The 17,923-nt window shown below is 46.7% G+C and overlaps 1 protein-coding gene and 1 long non-coding RNA gene across 2 annotated transcripts in view; one reads left to right on the forward strand and one right to left on the reverse strand.

Moving 5' to 3' along the window:
• The window catches only part of GALNT17 (polypeptide N-acetylgalactosaminyltransferase 17), a 223,771-nt gene extending 214,771 nt beyond the window's left edge, over nucleotides 1-9,000 (reverse strand). Inside the window, exon 1 of the mRNA XM_009678155.2 lies at nucleotides 8,637-9,000. Coding sequence (XP_009676450.1) covers nucleotides 8,637-8,874 — 238 coding nt within the window. The 5' untranslated portion in view covers nucleotides 8,875-9,000. The remainder of the gene's footprint in view (nucleotides 1-8,636) is intronic.
• Nucleotides 8,899-17,660, forward strand: LOC104146210 (uncharacterized). Its single transcript, XR_011134851.1, has 3 exons — nucleotides 8,899-8,977; nucleotides 10,848-10,936; nucleotides 11,568-17,660. It is a non-coding gene; the product is annotated as an uncharacterized lncRNA (long non-coding RNA).
• The last annotated feature ends 263 nt before the right edge of the window (nucleotides 17,661-17,923 follow it).

The following is a 17,923-nucleotide window of genomic DNA, read 5'->3' on the forward strand; positions in this document are numbered from 1 at the left end:
TTTCTAGATAACCGTCAGTGACTGTTAGAATATGGGTCAATAGCCGTTAGATTTATAGGCAGAACTAGCTACAGTTTTATCAATAAGATGTAAAGTATTTGACAATTTCTTGACAAAATCTGACCACAGGGATGTGGGGTCATAAAATACAGTTGCTACTACGCACCAAACCGTTTAGGAAAAATAATATCATACTGCTAGGATGTATTACTGAAGTTCAGTCATCACTCTTGACTCACGGTATGGTCAATACTATGTGCATTCACTTTGACCAGCCCTTTGCAAACTTCTGCAAGGACATCTTACACGTCGCACAGCAGACCAATGTTTTCACTTCCACAGCACTGATTTCTGAGCCCGACACAGACAGCAGCAGCACAGCAAGCACGGGGAGATCGCTCTCCTCTTTGCTCCTGTGCCAGCAGACGATGTCTCGCAGGCTGCCAGGAAGAGCGTGGACTGTTTCAGAAGTCTTAGGGTATTGCTGGACAAGCGAACCTATTCTAGCGAAAACCAGGAAAGCGTGCCCTTTTCTTGTCTCACTCTTACCAGAGCTATAACTCTGTTCGGGGAAAAAAAAAAAAACCTCCTTTTTTAAGTTTAACATTTCAACATATTGAATGTCCTCACCTACCCTGGGATTCAGAAGAGCCTGGGGGAACGGTGAACTGGCAGCCTGCCAGGACCTGTAACATCTGGACCAGATTGTTCAGTTTTATATAAAGATTAGTGACATAAACCTCAAAATGAGCAAAAACCTTTTTAATTATTGGAGAAGGCTCATTTCTATTTTCTTTTGTGCGTTGTCTTACTAATAGGTAGCTCTGGTCACAGGCTATATACAGCATTTCCTCCTAAGAAACGCAGGCGATTTCCACTAAAAGAGAAGTAATCGAGGAATACGGTGGCCAACAGTAGGCCAGAAGCACTCCCCAAAGCCAAGCTCACTGACTGCATATGTCTAAAGGCAATTTTGTCCATCTGTCTCCCAGATAGCAAGCGTGGGACGCAGGTGCCGAAGCAATGTCTGCTGCCATTCAAAAGGCCCCAGGGTATCCAAAGCGCTGTGCGAGCCCGGCAGATGTGACACAGCACCTATGGCAGAGTTGTGCCGTTCCGGAGCAGCAGCTGGAAGCCAGGCGAGATGCCTTCGGGCATCCAAATGTCACTAGATGCCCATGTTTTGCCAAACGTATCCAATTCCAACGATCGCTTACTAGAGACGCAATATGTAGGTCACTGCTGATCGGCACTGAGGCTGTGAACTAATACTGGAATTCACATAGACCACCTAAATAATTTGGCAGTCTAAATCCAACATGCTATCGAAAATCGTGCCATCCATCTTAGGTTCTATCGCTTCATTCAGGCAGAGGTGAATTCATGTGCAAGAATAAAATTCCCATGTTCTCTCCGTTTTCTAGTCATTGCTGTTGCATCTCATGATCCCTGTATTGTCTCTGCATGATAAATGTGTTAGTACCTTATTACTCATTCATTGACAACGACAGTGAATATTCGGATGATGATGCCAAGCAACTACTGAAAATAAAAATTATCTATCAGTTCCTAGTCAGCCTGGTTGTAAACTAAACATCATGTTAACTTCTGAGCTCCCAGATGCTTCCTAAATGACTATGTGAAGCCTCATCTTTTAGCTTTATTATTTCTCTAAGTATTTATTTTATTCATTCTTCGACCAGTATCAGCCAAAGTGTCCATGGTCCTCATATGAATAATTTACAGACAACTGCTCTTGCAGTCTCCAGGAATTACTAAAGACTATGAAGTCCACTCTCTTGCAATTAAAAAGTTTAGGCTGAGAACTTAGAAAAGCCTGTACCAAATCTAGATAATTTGCATTATTATCAATGGGAAACAGGGCATCCAAATCTGTTAGGTATATAATAAATACTAAAGCTGCAATTTTTATCCAGTTCCAACATAAGGCTATTTACAATAATAGAGATAGTTTCTACTCCAAAACCGTCAGGGTAGTGGTGTGGACAGGGAAAACAGCATCTCAGATAGTGTGATAATCATCAGTTAATACAGTACTCACATCCACCGCAGCATATCGCTTTCCTAGTTTATCTCCACATCCCCATTTCTTACATCAAAGGATTTCACTCAGCAAGGCTGTGTTCATATAAAGAGCTATTTTGATTCAATTTCATTAACGTGATTAAAGTTGGAGCCCTTTCTGCCTTACAAATAGCATTTCGCCACTCTCAATTCTTTAAATTTAGCTGTTTATCTTCATCAGAGAATTTCTTAGTGCTGTAGTTATATATTACCTACCTGTGGGGAAATTTTAGTACAACTAATAAGTGGGCGCTACACTATTATACTGCTTAATGGTTGATGGACCTGCTTCTAAACTGCCTTATTTACATGCATAATTTTTATATTCAGTAGTTAGCTGAGTTTATAATGTACTTTGAAGACCATAAGCGTTAAAGAGGATACGCATCATCCTATTATAATGGCAAGTAAAACCACCTATTGTTAAAGCGTTTTAAGTCAATGTAAGTGCCATTTGACACAGGAGACAGGAAGACCACGCCAAAGGCTGTGTCTCAGGATCTGCCTCAAAGTCCATACACAGCCCCCTAATCGGCTGGCAGGGGCTTGCTGTATCTCAGCACGTGCAAGTAAGTCCGTGGACAAAACCGCAGATCCACGTTTGTAAAAAAAAAAAAAAAAAAAAAAAAAAAAAGAACGTCGCTTGTTTAACTGCCAAGGAACTTCAAGGTCCTCCTCAACTTTTAATATTCAGTATAGTAGCAGTTTACTTTGAGTGCTTCTTGAGCATATACAGGGGAAAAACCCTCTCTGTACACCCGTTTCTTGGCCAGATTCTTCAGCACTGCCCGCTCTAGCGTGGCCCAGCAATGTTTTCAATGGGTTGCAAATGGCTTGTCTTCTCTCTGATCCTGTACATAATCGGTCATGTGTTAACAAAATAAAACTTAAATGCAGGGCTTAACATGAATCAGTGGAGTTATTTCACAGTGTTTTCTGCCTTCTGATAAGTATTTAGCATGAAGCAAAGAATTTTTGTGCTACAGTACTATTTTTTCACTCTGCTCAGAAAGACACCACATCATCCCAGCCTCACTGGCTCCAAGGCAGTTGAGCGCTCACTAGATTCAGCTGTTACTGTACCTCAGCCAAAAAGCACTGGGCAGCGAGTTCATAGCTTTCATACTTCTTGCATGTTTTAACTCAAGACCCAGACTCAACTGAACTAACTTCTTTCTAAGACCAGTGCTTCCTCTTGACGGGCATCTCCAATAGCCCAGATCCAGAAGACAGGACACATTAGACACAACGACATACGGGTCAGATCCGCTGCACAAACAGTCCAGAAGTTAGGGAATCGAATCAAGGGACAAACTCTGTGCATCTACCTCCTGGTTTTCTAACCACTTTGCAAGTGGGCACGCAGGTGCTTACCCCAGCACGCCTGGAAGGTGGCTAAATACCCTCCTTATGTCGCCAGTGAGCAATGGAACAAATTAATTCATCTGCTTATATTTGTTCAAGGCTGTTAGCAACTAGCAACGGCAGATAAGGATGACAGCTTCTTCACACCCAAACCAAGGGTTTATTCAAGGTACTCTCCTTCCTGCAACTCTTATTCTCAAGCTGGCACCACTATTTAATTACTAAACTGTTTCTATATTGACTTAAATAGCTTCTGACCAGCAGGGTTTAGAACATAGGGGTCCCCATTTAAGGGTAGGATCGGACAAAGAACAGGAACAAACTACAACACACAAAAATCAGAGCCAGGCTCTTTCCTCCTGTCTCGGATGAACGCTCAACGTTGCTTGAGTTGTGCAAGGGAGACAGGCTACGGGGCCCTGCACGTCTCAGCAGCCTCTCAAAGCCTTGGCAACTGGCAGGAGAGCAGCCTGGACCTCGCTGGAGGACCGGACCCTGGCCAGCTTCTCAGCGCTTCTCCCACGCTGGGCAGGCACTGCCGAGAGCACACGCTGAGCTGCTCCTCTCTGCTTCTAGGGAGGAGGGCGAATGCCACACGTCCCTTCATCCCACCCAACGTCCAGCAGGCCCGGCTTCAGGAAGAGGCAAGGAGGTGGAACAGGGAGTAACACAGAAGGTGACGGAAGAAGAAATAAGACAAAACAAAAGCACCCCAGCAACTCCCCCAAGGCTGTTGCTTGTAGAAGGGGCGAAGAGCAGCTTCTCACCACGCGATGGACACCAGACTCATCCCATCAAGAGGAGTCTACAGTGAGCAAAATCTCTGTACGTCACTTCTTAACGCAAGCTGCAGCTTTCCTCAAATCGTGTCACTCATTCTGTACGCCGCTAACCTGGGGACATACCAGTCTTTGATGTGAAACTATTCGGCCCACCTTTGCTGTCTCGGGATCCTACAGACACGCACACAAATTTCTCAAATACTTCACGGTCATTAATGCAGTTCTCACAACAGTCCTGGAGAGACAGGTTTAGGTAAATCCAAGAATTTGCCCAGCCCCATGTAGGAAACATATGGTTGCAGCAGAAGCTGAATGCTCTCTTCCGCGTCTTTATTCACTCAGGCCTCTCACTGACTGACTCATTTGCCTTTTCTACACAAACAAAGAGACGCTCTCTTTGCAAACACGGCCCCAAACTGAAAAGTTCATCTGTATGAACTTGCACACGTTTCGACAAAATCTGGACCACGGTTCCTGCCTATGTAAATATCAGTGCAAGAAAAATTAAATTAGATCTCGACGAAAAAGACAAACTGTAGTTACTACCTGAAATAAAATGCATACGTTCTTCTCAGCCCCTCATTAGTTTTCTCTGAACGTTTTCGGAACAAGAGACTTCCATCCATAAGAATCACTGCAAAAATTAAAAATCTTCTAAATTCTCAGGAAAGTACCTGCATACAAAAACCTCCACTTTCACGGACCATTTAAAGAGTGCCCCCACATTTCTTTGCAAGGATGGAGGTCATCCAATTTGAGAGCAGGAAAAAAAGCAACAGAAAAACAGAAAGTGAAAAATCGCATGATGAACTAAGGTGCAAAACTAAAATTTTAGAAAAAGCAAAGCCCACGTGGCGTTCACAATCGCTTTTCAGCTGAAAGAAGTCTGAACAGGCCCGTTTGGAAAGACCTAGGTCAGCTCACAGGTGATTTATGAATAACAAAAAAGGGGGGAACTAAGAAAGGACACCGTTTTGCTGCGATCGCTCCCCGCTCCCTGAGCCGGGCCAGCCTCCACGGAGCGCTCTTCCGACTCGGCACGACACAGCTTTCCGCAGTTCCACCCCCAGCGAACACCGGCCGGAAACCCTTCGAGACCAGCAAAATGCATCACCTGGAAACGAGGCCCAGCAACTTCCGACTTCGCTCAGTTCGGAGCGACGTCAAACTGCAGCGCACACGGGCCAAAAACCTGACTGCAGGCAGGATGAGGCGCCCTAGGTGAGGAAACATTTCGGACAGCAGGTCAAGTTCACGTTCGGGACGGCTCTTCTTGCACAAAGAGCATCTACGCTGCAGAGCAAGAAGGGGGCCTGGAATTACTTCCAGAACGGCACCGCGGGAAAACGTCGTTCCAAAAGGAATAATTCTGTGGAATCATTCCTTTATCGTCCTTAGGCGGATAATGCTGTTTGTCTTGGTTTTGTGGCCAAAGTTTACAGAAATAAATGCACATAAACAACATAAGGGTTGCCGTACCAGAGAAAGCTGGTATTTCCGACATGCTTTACACTACATGCTTCGAAAACAAAAAAATAAAACAAAATGAAAAACAGCAACGGTGTGATCAGGTTGCTCATTTGACGTTTACAGAACAGCGCTTTTTCAAAAGAAACACTTTTTTCTAACAACGGCTTCAAACCCCACTGAAATCTAGCCAAGTCCTAGAAGGCAATTAAAAAACCCACCCGTGGCTGACTGCACCCAACCCACGTTTTGGTTTCTCTCTTCGGTCAAACGCTTCTCGATGCTCCCACAGGCCCCAGCTGCAGGACTTCCTCATATGTGCTGCAGGATACTACAGTCTAACGTTTTGCAGGTACAAAAGTCAGATTTAAAAAAAAAAAAAAAAACTACCTTTAATCAACATAAAGAGAATTTTCTCAGCGGATGTGTTTTGCAGGGAGCTTGCCTATCATAAAAATAGAAAAAATTAAAAAAAAAAAAAACAATGTGAACGGTATTTTCATACCTCAAGCAGGCACTAGCATTTCAGCTTTGGGTATTCTCCTTCAGAATTAGGACTGAACACCAACGCAGGCACAGAAAGTCCCCCTGGGACCACAGACCATCTTAGTACGCTTCATTTTTCCCTTTTAGTGTCAGTGGGGGGTGGTGGGGGTTCATCTGGCCGCCACATCTTCCCTTAAACCCATGCCTTGCACAGCGCGCACACACATTACTCAGAGAACAGAGCACAGATGCACTTTTCTAAAAAAAATCCCACGTACCAAATATATACTCGACCCAAAGTTATATAACCACTATAATAGAGCTTTTTTGTTTTTTTTCTTTAAAGCCAGGCTCATCAGCACTGCTATAAATTGCCCCAGTGTGCAGAGGCCAGATAAGTCGTCGCGTTTATGTTCTCGGCTTTCTGCCTGCCCTAAGAAAGCATTTGTGGCACGGGCAACGTATCTACTACCTCTCTCGCGCCTCCTTGTCCCGTCTTTAGGTGTGAAGCGGACTCCCACACCGCCCTGCAAATAATGTACTCGCAGTGCCCACAGCAGCCTACAGACTACGTAGCACGTGCAGCTTGGGGGGCGAGCTGTCCTTACTTCGCTGCTCCCGCGGGAAGCGCCAGCCAGCCCCGAAAGCAGCTCGCAGAGCCGACGGCAGCAGCGAGTCCCCCTTCATCGCCACAGCTCTCCCGTCTAAGAAGGAGGGCGATAAGTTGCAATTCCCGCTCCCGCTCTGTATTTGCTGGAACAACGCTAGACAGCGTCACCGCTACAGGTTCAAAACCCAGCCGGGTCCTCGTATGAGGGCTCCCGTCATGAGTTTCTGCTGTCGCCCTTTTTAAATAAGGGCCTAATTCTTCCTGAAAACCTGTGCCCGAGTGATATCCAGCAGCAGCGAGTTTCACAGGTTCATTGTGCATAACACCTAGGTTTTGGGGTTCTGCTTTGTTTTGTTTGGATGTTGTTCCTTCCTATCCCTGTACTATGGACAACGTAGTGTTACCTCCCCCCCCAGCTTTAGGTGCGTGACAGTGTTCCTCAGCTCTAAGCGGACCCCCAGGCAGCTCTGCAAACGTACTCCCAGCGCCCGCGGCAGCCCGCAGACTGTGCACCGTGCACAACAGCCGGGCTTTCTTTTCACGTTGTTGCTATTTGCTATTCCTTTACTTCACCTCGTTTGTTGCCCTAAGATGCCGCTTCAACACCTTTGGTTCGGTAACAGCAAATTTAAATTAGGTGCTAGACACTTCACTAGGCAGGGCTGGTTATTCACGCAAGCGGATAAAGTAGCAATACAAATACCCTTTTCCCACTTGGCTGAGCGCTCCTCGGTTTACACAGCGTCCTTCCCAAAGCACAGGGACTGACCAAGACAACTGCTACAACCGAAGAGCGCGCATCAGGCTATATACATTTCAGTGCCTGCCTCACGTCTTCGGTACCGAGCTGTCGTCGGCGATAGTCCTGACTCAGTACACAGGCGCAACGCAGTTGCAGTCGTGGGCTTGCAGTTTAACACGGTACCAAATCACGGCTGAGGTTCGTATTCAAGAATCAAAGGTGGAATCACACCAACACTGCCAAAAGCATTCACTGTGCTAGTCTTGCAATGCTAAAACTTGCAGTCTTTAAGGCTACGGAGATGGGAAGCTATAAATGGGGCTCTTGATTGAGATCCCAATCCCAGTTGTGAATCTATGGGGATCAATTTTTAAAAAAAAAAAAATCAGCTTCCACAGTCAGCGTTTTAATTAGGTATCTCACCTAGATTTCTTACATCTTTACAACATGTTTCTCTATCCCACATGGCATCTTTAAAACTCCCTTTCTACATCTCAGAACTAGTGAACCTGGCGAGATTTTTAATAGAAAACCCTTCGCTACGCTATAAAGAGAAGCATTACTTGAGGATTTAATTCGCAGCTGTCAAGGCTGAGCCACGGGAAACACTGAATTGTTTGCTAAACTTATTACAGAAGGTGCACTGCTTTCCGACCTTCTGCGCTTAAATAATGCAACATGCTTGGAAGCCTTTTTAAAACTCCCCTCCAAAAGAGCAACCGCGGAGCAGCAAGAGCCATCCCCTCAATCAATACACGGGGCGCTGCTCCAGCCCCGCGGCTGCCCACCGACCTCCCTTCTCATCCGCTGAGGCAATCACGGCGCTGTGCTTTCCCGCCCGCAGCCTGCAAGCTCGCGCTGCGTTCTCACGCGCTCCTCACCCTGCGCGAGGTGCTCCCGAGCTTTCCCGAAACACGGGGAGAGCTCGGCGATCCGTGCCGTCGCCGCTCAGTTTTCACGATAACGCAGCGAAAGGCAGGAGGCACGGCTCTGCCGTGCAAACTTCGAGAAACAACCGCGCCGTCTCTCTGCTTGAACGCACGCTCCCACCCGCGACGGTACCCGCAAAACGTACAAAGAGCACGAGAGCTACTCCTACCATTTAGCTGCCTGTAGACTATATCTTCCAGGAGGGAGAGTCTCTTCAGCACCGCATCCTGGATGGAGTTGATGCCACGGGCGGTCAAGTTGGCCACTTCAGCCCTGGGGTGAACCTCCCGGAAGGAGTCGCCGCTCTTGACCGCGATGGGTCTGCACTTGGCCAGAAAGAGCACAAAGCCAGCCACCGCGATCAGGTTCAGCACCAGCAGCACTTTGACTCGCCTCAAAGAAGCCATCAAACTTCCCCGCGTGGCAACTGGCGCCGCTGCCCTGCGCGCCGCGGGGCTCACGGAGGCTCCTCGCGCGGCTCAGCGCGCGCTGGGGCGGCGGCGGCGGCAGGTGAGAGCGCGCGCGCCCCGCGCAGCCGGCGCCCGGCGAGCTGCTCCCCCCGCCCCGGCGGCCGCTCCGCAGGACGGGCCGCGGCGCGCAGGCAGCGCGGGCGGCTGCCTGGCCGCTGCCGAGAAACGCCCGCCGGGGAGGCGCGCCTTCCCCGCGCCTGCGGTGCGGCGGGGCGGGTCGGGCCGGGCCGCGGCTGCGGCTACCGCTGCGCGCCGCCGCCACCGCGCAGCAACTTCATGCCCCGCGCAGGACGCCCCGCGCCCCCGCTACGCGGCCGCCGCGGGACCCCGGGGCGGGGGAGCCCTGCGGCACCGCCGCCGCCCGCCGCGCCTGCCTCCGCGGCCGCCGCTGCGCGGGGGCGGAGGGGGGGGGGGGTGCGGGGCATGCCCGGGGGCGGCCCGCCCGCTGCCGCCGCCCCTCCCCGGCCGCCTGGCTCCGAGCAGCGGGGCCCTCCGCCCCCCTCCCCGCACCGCACCGCGGCCACGGCAGCAGGGGGCGGGCGCGGAGCGGCGCGCGGCTCCCGCCCCCGCCTCCCCCCCCCCCCCGCCGCCTCAGCGCGCGCACGGCCGCCCGCGGCGGGCAGCCGGCCCCCCCATGCGCGGCGGGGGGCGCGAACCGGCGGAGAGAGCCCGCAAACGGGAGAAGTCACCGCCTCGGCGGAGGGGGCAGAATGCCCTTCTCCCCCGCCCCCCCCCCCGGCGCGGGCGCGCAGGGCCGCGAGACTGCGGCAAGCGCCGCTCCGCTCCGCGCCGCGCCGGCAGCGCGCACCGCCCGCGCCGGCCCGTGGCTGCGGAGAGCGGCCCCGCCGCTGCCGGCGGCACGGAAAACCCGGCCTGGAGGCGCGCGGCGCGGGGGGAGCGGCGGGCGCCGGCGCGCAGCGGGCCGCCCTGCCCGCCCCGGCTGCGGCGGGGCAGCCCCCCTTGCACGGCCTGCTCGGAGCCTCCGTACCCAGAGCGGCCGGCGGGGCTGGTGCCTCGGTCACCGAGGTTGTTCTGCCGCTGCGCGTACGCTAAAGGCAGCAGCTGTAACGCAGAGCTTGCTATAACTTGAGATTTAAAAATAATAATAGTAAATCGCGTTTGCCGTTCTGTTTCAGATAAAAGTTTCTGCACTGTACGATTGCAGCTGCCCTTAAGCCCGGTGCACGGTCCACGCATGAACTTTGCTCCTTGACGCTCCCGGCTGAAAGCTTTTACCCTCCTCAGTGGCAAAGGGGGCGTCCTGTCACCCAGGCCCTTCTGCACCAGCGGGGAGAGCGCTGTGCTTTCCCGTCTCTCCCCAGATATTCCTCCTGGGTTAGCCGCCTCACACCAAAAGGAGCCGTTTTGCACCTGTCATCTAGATGGTTAGCGGAGGCAGGGAGCATAAAAAGATTTGAACGTTGTGAGCTAGAATTGAAATCCAAAATGTTAATGCCAGAATCGCCGATACCCTGAGCTGAGAGGATGGCTACTACGGAAGAATGGCAGTAGACCTGCGCGCCTAGAGCTGCATCGGTTTGCCATAGCTAACTCTGATTTTCAGAAGGATTATTTGAGAATGGATTAGAAATTTCAGCAACGCTGACTCATAGTATTATACAAGGCACCTTTTCAAGATGCAAGAGTATCCTCTCTTAGTTTCAAGCCACAATTTAAAAAAAAAAAAAAAAGCAATGCCATGGAAACAAACCTAAAATTGTTTTAAAGGACTGGGAATCTTAAGTTAGTACTAGTTGTCCATGAAGTCTTTTTTAACGTTTCTATGTTCAGATGCAGGTCGGTAAGTGACAGAAAACCGCTACAGCCCTCAAGGAAAGAGATAACAGGCACATTTCTAGTAGCCGGACCATGATACGCTGTGGTCCATCATCTCCTTTCGTGTTTCCTAGGCTTTCCACTGGAAGAGTAAAACCACGAATGGCTGTGGTGACATGAAGCTAAAGTGACCTGGAAAACCGTGAAAAACCCTTTGCTGCAGGTGAGGGGAAGTCTGTCATTGCACCTGCTCGTTCGGGGAGTTGTTTGGGGTTTTTTTCACCTCCATGATAATAAACAGATTTCTGTTTCCAGAGCTGTCAACTGAGGACAATAGAGTTTTATCAACTCTATTGATAAAAGCACTATTAAAAAAAAAAATCTTGTAGAGTTGTTTACCAAAAAGATAAGCCAAGCCACATGGCCTCAAACTATGAAGAACAGAAACATTCATGCCAACAGGAAATTACCTGCTGCTTATTTAAAAGTAGTCTTGGGTAAAGAGGGCCTATTCTGGCAAGTCCTTCATTACACAGTACTGCCACTGAAGTAAGTGGTGTTGCATTGCAGAGAAATAGGATGGTCTGTTTTAATTATAAAACCCTAGCAGCATAAGGCTAGATTTAAGAAAGTTTAGCATACAGCTGTTTCATAATATGGCCCTTAAGGCAAAAAATAAAATTCTTAATTTCTAATAAAAAACCCCTTGAACTATGATCTTGCTAAAATCCTTTCTGTTTGAGTGCAAGGAACTCAGGCTGGGATTACAAGAGGGTTTGTAAAGTAACTTTCTTGACTGAAGTGATTACATTCAAATTTTGGGTTTTGTTGTTTTTTTTTTTTTCTTTCTCCAGATTGCTCCCTTGGATGGATGGACGTGCAAGTCCGGGACCTCTAGGGTTTCAATGAGTTCCTTGTTGAAGAACAAGGAGATAATTTTTGTCCTTTTTAGGACAAAAGGAGCAGAATTTATAGAAAGGAGCAGAATTAAGTCCCCAAATAAAGAGGGTCCTGAGGGAGATGTCCGAAAAGCCGCAACCCATCTTTTGGTTGCCTTATATTGCTGTGACAGCTCCAGACACCTGGCTGCCTTGAAAGTGCACAGTAGTGGTGAGGAGACCATAGCAGGACACAATAAACATGTCCAGAAAGCTGCAGGAAAAAAAAATATATATAAATTTTGTTTGGGAAATACCATGAGCGCTCTCTAAATAATTTAACAGTACACACGCATTCAGCAATTAGCCACACAGCCTTGCTGTCCTACCTGGGAGAATTAACTTCAAAAACTTTCCCAGGTGTTTGTTACTGTTGCTATTTTTCTTTACACAAAGGTTACAATTGAACATTGCAGACTCTGAAGTTCTGCCTAGCTGACAACAAATTGCCACCACCCGGAAAGTTCAGCCAAGCCAGTTGCAAAACATCTCCATTAGAGAGGAGAAAAGTTTTCTCCTGCTGACCTCTGGGAGATGATGTGCAGCTGGGCAAGTCCTTTGCCTCTGCAAAACTCCTGGAGTGAAGCAGCAGGAGCCTTTTTCTCGGGCACCGCACAAACTCATCGCTCTCTCCTGCACCGCACCACAACATCACGTTTCATAGGACTCCCTCCATTGTGTAATTCTTACCAGCAGCAACAGTTTTCCCACAGTTTCTTTTACTTGGAGGAAGCTAATTCAGTTTTGCTCAGTTTTCCCAGGGCCAATCTTTTCTGTGCCAATGATCAAGATTTTAGAAACTACTAGAGTCCAAAAAACAAAGAATTAGGACCAATCATTGTGTGTCCCCTTTAGTTTGTCCTGAGCAGCAACCGAGCGACAAGTTTTAGTTTGCTCTGCAAAAGACTTGACCAATTTTATCATATTCCCAAGTAGCCTAACGTCACCTTTCACAAGATCTGTAGCATTATTTACCACTGAATGCTTTCATACATCCCTTAAGGTGACATGGGAGAAAGGAACATGCTTGGGATAGCAAAAAGCCATAATGACAAAGTCCACTGAAAGTGGACACCAACAGGACATGTCACATTAGCTTCAGGAGACCAGGAAAGATTATGCTTTGTGGCCTAAAAGTCATGAGAACAGCCTCATATGTACTCCACAAATCACTCTTTCATTTATTCTTCCCCACACCAAAAGAGACTTAAGAAAATTTAAACACACATGCAAAATGGCATTTTGCTATAAATGGAAAGAGGTTGTCAAGACCCCCCCCCCCACCTAAATCATAGTTTCAACTCAGACTAGCTCAACTTCCACTATACTTTTCTCTCATTCTTCCATTTTCATTATTTTCTTACAAAAGGGACATAAAGTATCATTACAAACACACAAGAACAACAACAAAAGGGTGTTTATCAGTATTGCAGAGAGAAGGTCAGTTTGCATGTGTTAATACACTGGAAACGTTCTGCTTTTGCATAATACTGGGGAGTTTCTATCAACAGCTCATATTCTCCAAGTGCTGGCCAAAACGATTACTTCTCCAGTTCTGTGGGGGGGAAGAAATCCACTAAAACATGAATATTCAATAGATTACTGGCATAGCAATCCTTTAGATAAAAGCTCTGCTCCTTAAAATACAACAAACACTAGCTGCTGGTTACAAAAAGAAATAGAAATATAAAAATAACTTGGTTTTGGAGGCTATTTCATCCCAACCACTTTAAAAGTATATTGTGGTAGTAAAATGCCATTAAGCATATGGGGCAGATTCTCTTTGTGACCTTGGTATCTTTTCCGCTCAGTAGAAAAATCTAGTTTCAGACTACTTAGTGCAGAGCCGGTCGGCACTGTGCGTTTTCCAAGGGCACAGAGCAAAGCCATCCTGCCCTCGGCGCTCAGTCCTAGCCCTCTCTGACCCGCTCCCAGAGCGTGGGAGAGAGCCGGCATGTTGCCATGGGTGCTCAGCACCTAGCAGCAGAAGTCAAAACTTCTGCACTTCCCGCAGCATAACATCAGCGTAAGAAAGCGGACGTTTGGGTCTTCTTGCAAGGAATTCACTAGATATGCATAATTAGCCTTTCTGTGACTTGGAATTGCCATGTGAAAGCCAGGATCTGCAAGAAGAAAAACACAAGGATTCAGTTTAAAGCAGTGAGATTTCTCCTCAAAATCTTAAGTTCTGGCTGGAGCACTAGCTCAGTGCCGTCGGGTTCCTCTTTCTCTTTTTGGGCTTCAGGTGGTGCTCAGGAGTTGCCAGGCTTTCTTTTTTTCTCTTTGGCTTTTGAGAATTCCTGATTATCTCGCTTTATTTTTGTTTCTCTCATGTCTGAAACCACCCGAGAGTCCTCCTCCATCAGGTCAGGCAAATTCAAACCTCCCTGTTGTCTGCAGAGTCTTTGCATTTCATACTGGTGTTTTCCTCACCCAGGAACCTGCTCCGAAATGCTTAAGGCTTCTGCGAGATGTGCACAGTGGGCACTCAGCTGCTTGCAAAAAATTCACAAACTGTAGGTCCAAAGTGACTTGGAGTACAAGGACTTTTGGCCACGTAGACCCATAATCCATATAATGCATTTGGAATATGCAGCAGTGCTGGCTTTGCAAGGGTCACTAAATTCATTACATTACTCAGGATCCTTAGTTTATTGATCATGTGAGGCTCAATCTTGTGAAAGGAGTAAGCACTTGCAAGAACAGGTTTTATTTTAGAAGCTGATGTATAAGCTGATTGTACATTGCCTGCTTTTTCTAGACTCGTTTGCGACAGTAATTTAAGCACGTATTTAACATCAAGGAGCAAATCTCTATTTCCAGCCTTGAAGCTTTCCTCCGCTACGGGAACAGCCAATCCACAGAAGTAACTTTCTCTTCAGTTTAATCTTCAAAGTTTGGAAACATATTTAATTCTACGTTACAATTACGCCGTTCATATTTCATGAATTTTTAAGTTCAGGCTGCGATTACAGACAGCACAAATTGACACAACAGTGAAATGGAATGAAAAACAAGCAACATACTGTGCTTTTAACTTAGAAGATTGCATTATAGTTCCTTCAAGGACACTAAGAAGAGATCTCTGCAACTGCTATCAATAAGTATCTTTCACAATCAGCACTTCTAAAGTTTCTAGAATGGCTTAAAGCCTTGATTCAGTTTAGAAATGAGAGAATGCAAAAAAGCAAGAGCATAGCTTAAAGCTTAACTATTCTTTCATTTTGCTGCTTTGCATTTCAGTATTCAGCTTGAGGACCAGAATTCTTCGATCACTTTCCTGTTAGAGCTAGCCGCAAATTTTTCAGCTAGACTTTTTCTTTGAGGATGCTTGTGTTAAACCCGAAGTTCTTCACTGGAAAAATGTCACTTTTGATGACCTTTCCCATTTCAAAATTATGTTTGGGGGGAAAAAAAACACAGTGTTTTTATACCCTCTAATTCTTCTAAATGGAAAGTTTTTATTTTTTCAAATTGAAAGAGTTTTTCAAAGTTACTGAAAAGTCAAAATTGGAATAAAATGTTTCCGTCATCCAGTGAAATATATGAGATTCTTTCTCAGAAAACAGGGGAAGGAAGGAGCGTGCATTTATTACCATTTTGACAACTGAAAAAGAGAAGAAAATATTTTTTAAATATTGACTTCTTGTGTGACCAGAAAAAAAAATTTCCTGCTTATTTCTCTGTATTATGCAAGATACCTATGCGGACCGTACTATTACAGCACCTATTCATCTCATAGTCCTTCAGAAAATCTCATTTAAGCTGGGGAATACTATTATGTCTTCATGTTACCCATGCACACCAAAGGATGCCTAAACTTCTTTGAAAAAGGAGCTCTAAATTCCCAGGGAAATCACCAGATGACAAGAATGACCTGGGCATCAGACATCAATCTGAAGTGAAGGCTAACACACATAACTGACAGACCTTTCATCAGAAAACTCTCTCAGCAGTGTTGTATGTCTATGCCAATGGAAAGCAGGGGAATCCAAAAACCTCATTAAAGCCAATTTGTAATATACCTCTGTCCCCATTAAGATTAACATTGAAGTTTCCTTTCATCTGCCTTTCAGAAGTTAAGTTCTGACAGTGCAAAGGAGATGTAGATAAGACGACAGCCTGCCTGGATATAATCAAAACTTTCCAGGCTTAATTTTCTCCCTAGGAGCCTCATCCTGCTTCCTCAAGAAGTTTGGCCTCTGTTAAAACAGACTGGATCCTAGCAGTGGAGGAGCCCTTCTCTGGTGCCCGTTAAGCCTGGCTCTGCAGACTTCCTAGATGCTACAGCTCATGCTCAAGATTTATTTATCATCCTCTCCCTTATATTAAGTACTCGACTTATGGTCGAGGAAAAGATCCAAAGCCTTTTCTGAACCCATGGACCTCTCAGCATGCAAGACTCATCGCTCTCCCCTACACTCCAGAGGGCAAGAGAAGTGCTGGGAGTCCCCCAGAGCTGGACAGAGGGCAGCAGCAAGGAGTCGCAGAGGCTGCACTGCAGATGGATCACTCCAGTCTCAGCCGTGGTGCAGACACAGACATCAAAGGAAAACTGACACCTAGTTTTCTTTCCTTATCTAATACAGCTTTCCATTCATTGACGTCAACAATGCAAAGATTGTCGTCTTAAAGAAAACAACAACAAAATCCGAATTACTGTGAATTTTTAAAGCTAGTGTGCATGAATACATGCTTGTACAAGCCTTCTTAATGTGAATACTTTATAGATAATTAAGATATCTCTTGCATTTCATTTGTGCTTAAACTATGCTACAATTATGCTAGGGCAGCTTTTATCCTGCTGTGATTATGAATGGTGGTTGACCATCTGGAAGTAATATACTATTTTAACCGAAAATTTTAAACTGCCCAATAAAGAGATACCACAAATTGTAATGACTACTTAATAGATGCCAGTGTACTGCATGATACTAATTTAATCTCATTGGTAGCTATGAATATCCTCGTTACAGAATTTAAAGATGCTTCTCATAAAAATTTCAAGAGGTCTACATCCCAGCAAAAATTACTTCAAAGCAGTCTTAACATTTAGAAACATAAGTAGGTCAAGAAACAGAAATATATGTTTACACTTTGAATTAAACAACTGAATTCCCACTTGTCATGTAGCCTTTTGTTTTGTTATGGAGGAATCTGTATATTAACTGGGTTTTCAGAAAAAAAGAAAAAAAATAACAAGTGCATGTCTCTGCAGTACCTCCTGGAAAAGTACAAGGTGCCACGTTTCCTCATGGGGTTCAGTGAAGGGTAGCAGGTAGTACAAGAACCAAACTGGATTTTATTCCCAATCTGCGACTGATTCATTAGGTGTCCCTTGGGCAAGCTGCCTGGAGCTGAATTTCCAGGATAGTCACAGACCAGGTTTTCAGGCATTCAACTAAGGCTAGATTTTCAAAGGAGCTCCACCCTTAGCATAAATCCCAACGTGCTAAGCAGTTCTGAAAAGCCAGTGCCTAAGTGAAATGGAAGATCTCTGGTATATCTGTCCTCCTGCACAAACAGTTCAGGCACTTGCATTCGCTCTGCCGCTGCCGCCTTCCTATTTTCAAGCAACCCTGCCAAGCACACTGAAATCTTTTGCTCGGTAACGCTCCCTAAATATTCCCAGTCACTGGCCTTGGGTGGTTAGTCTGTGAGGTATGGCCAGCAGAAGTGCAGAACCCAGCATGGAGGTTCCTTCCAACAGCTCTTCTCAGGCAGGTGTCTCCTTTTTATCCCAATTGTTCTCAGCTGGGAAGTCATTCAGGGCAAACTGCTGTCTCCTCCTCTTGTTTTATGTCTATGTGAAGCTACTCAGAGTTTCAGGGCAATACATGCCAGAGGACTGGCTTGTTGAAATCTCCTTGTATCGTGCTTTCTAGCTGCAAGAACATGGGAGGCGGACAGCTAGGTACAGCCTGGCCAGCTCAGCTCAGGCTGGTCATGCAGCAAAGGCGCTTGGAAAGAAAAGTGGATTCCAAGGCTGACTAAAATCTATAACTTGTTCCATCAAATGAAAACTGATGCCCAAAACAGGCTTCAATTTTCTCTCCAGTTGTGCACGCAGGATTCGAGCAGTTACCTGTCTTCTCTGTCCAGAGCAGGCAGGGTGGGCTGAGGAAGCACAGACCATCCACCCTGCACTGAGATGATGCGCCAACCGTTGCTTGGGATCAGATGCGAACGTCTCCACGGGGTAGGTAGTGTCTGCTAAAAAATAGTTGCCGTGCTTTCTGTCAGCTGATGCTTCATGAGTACAAACTGCCTTA

Source organism: Struthio camelus, chromosome 16, assembly GCF_040807025.1.
Source record: "Struthio camelus isolate bStrCam1 chromosome 16, bStrCam1.hap1, whole genome shotgun sequence".
Lineage (NCBI taxonomy): Eukaryota > Metazoa > Chordata > Aves > Struthioniformes > Struthionidae > Struthio > Struthio camelus.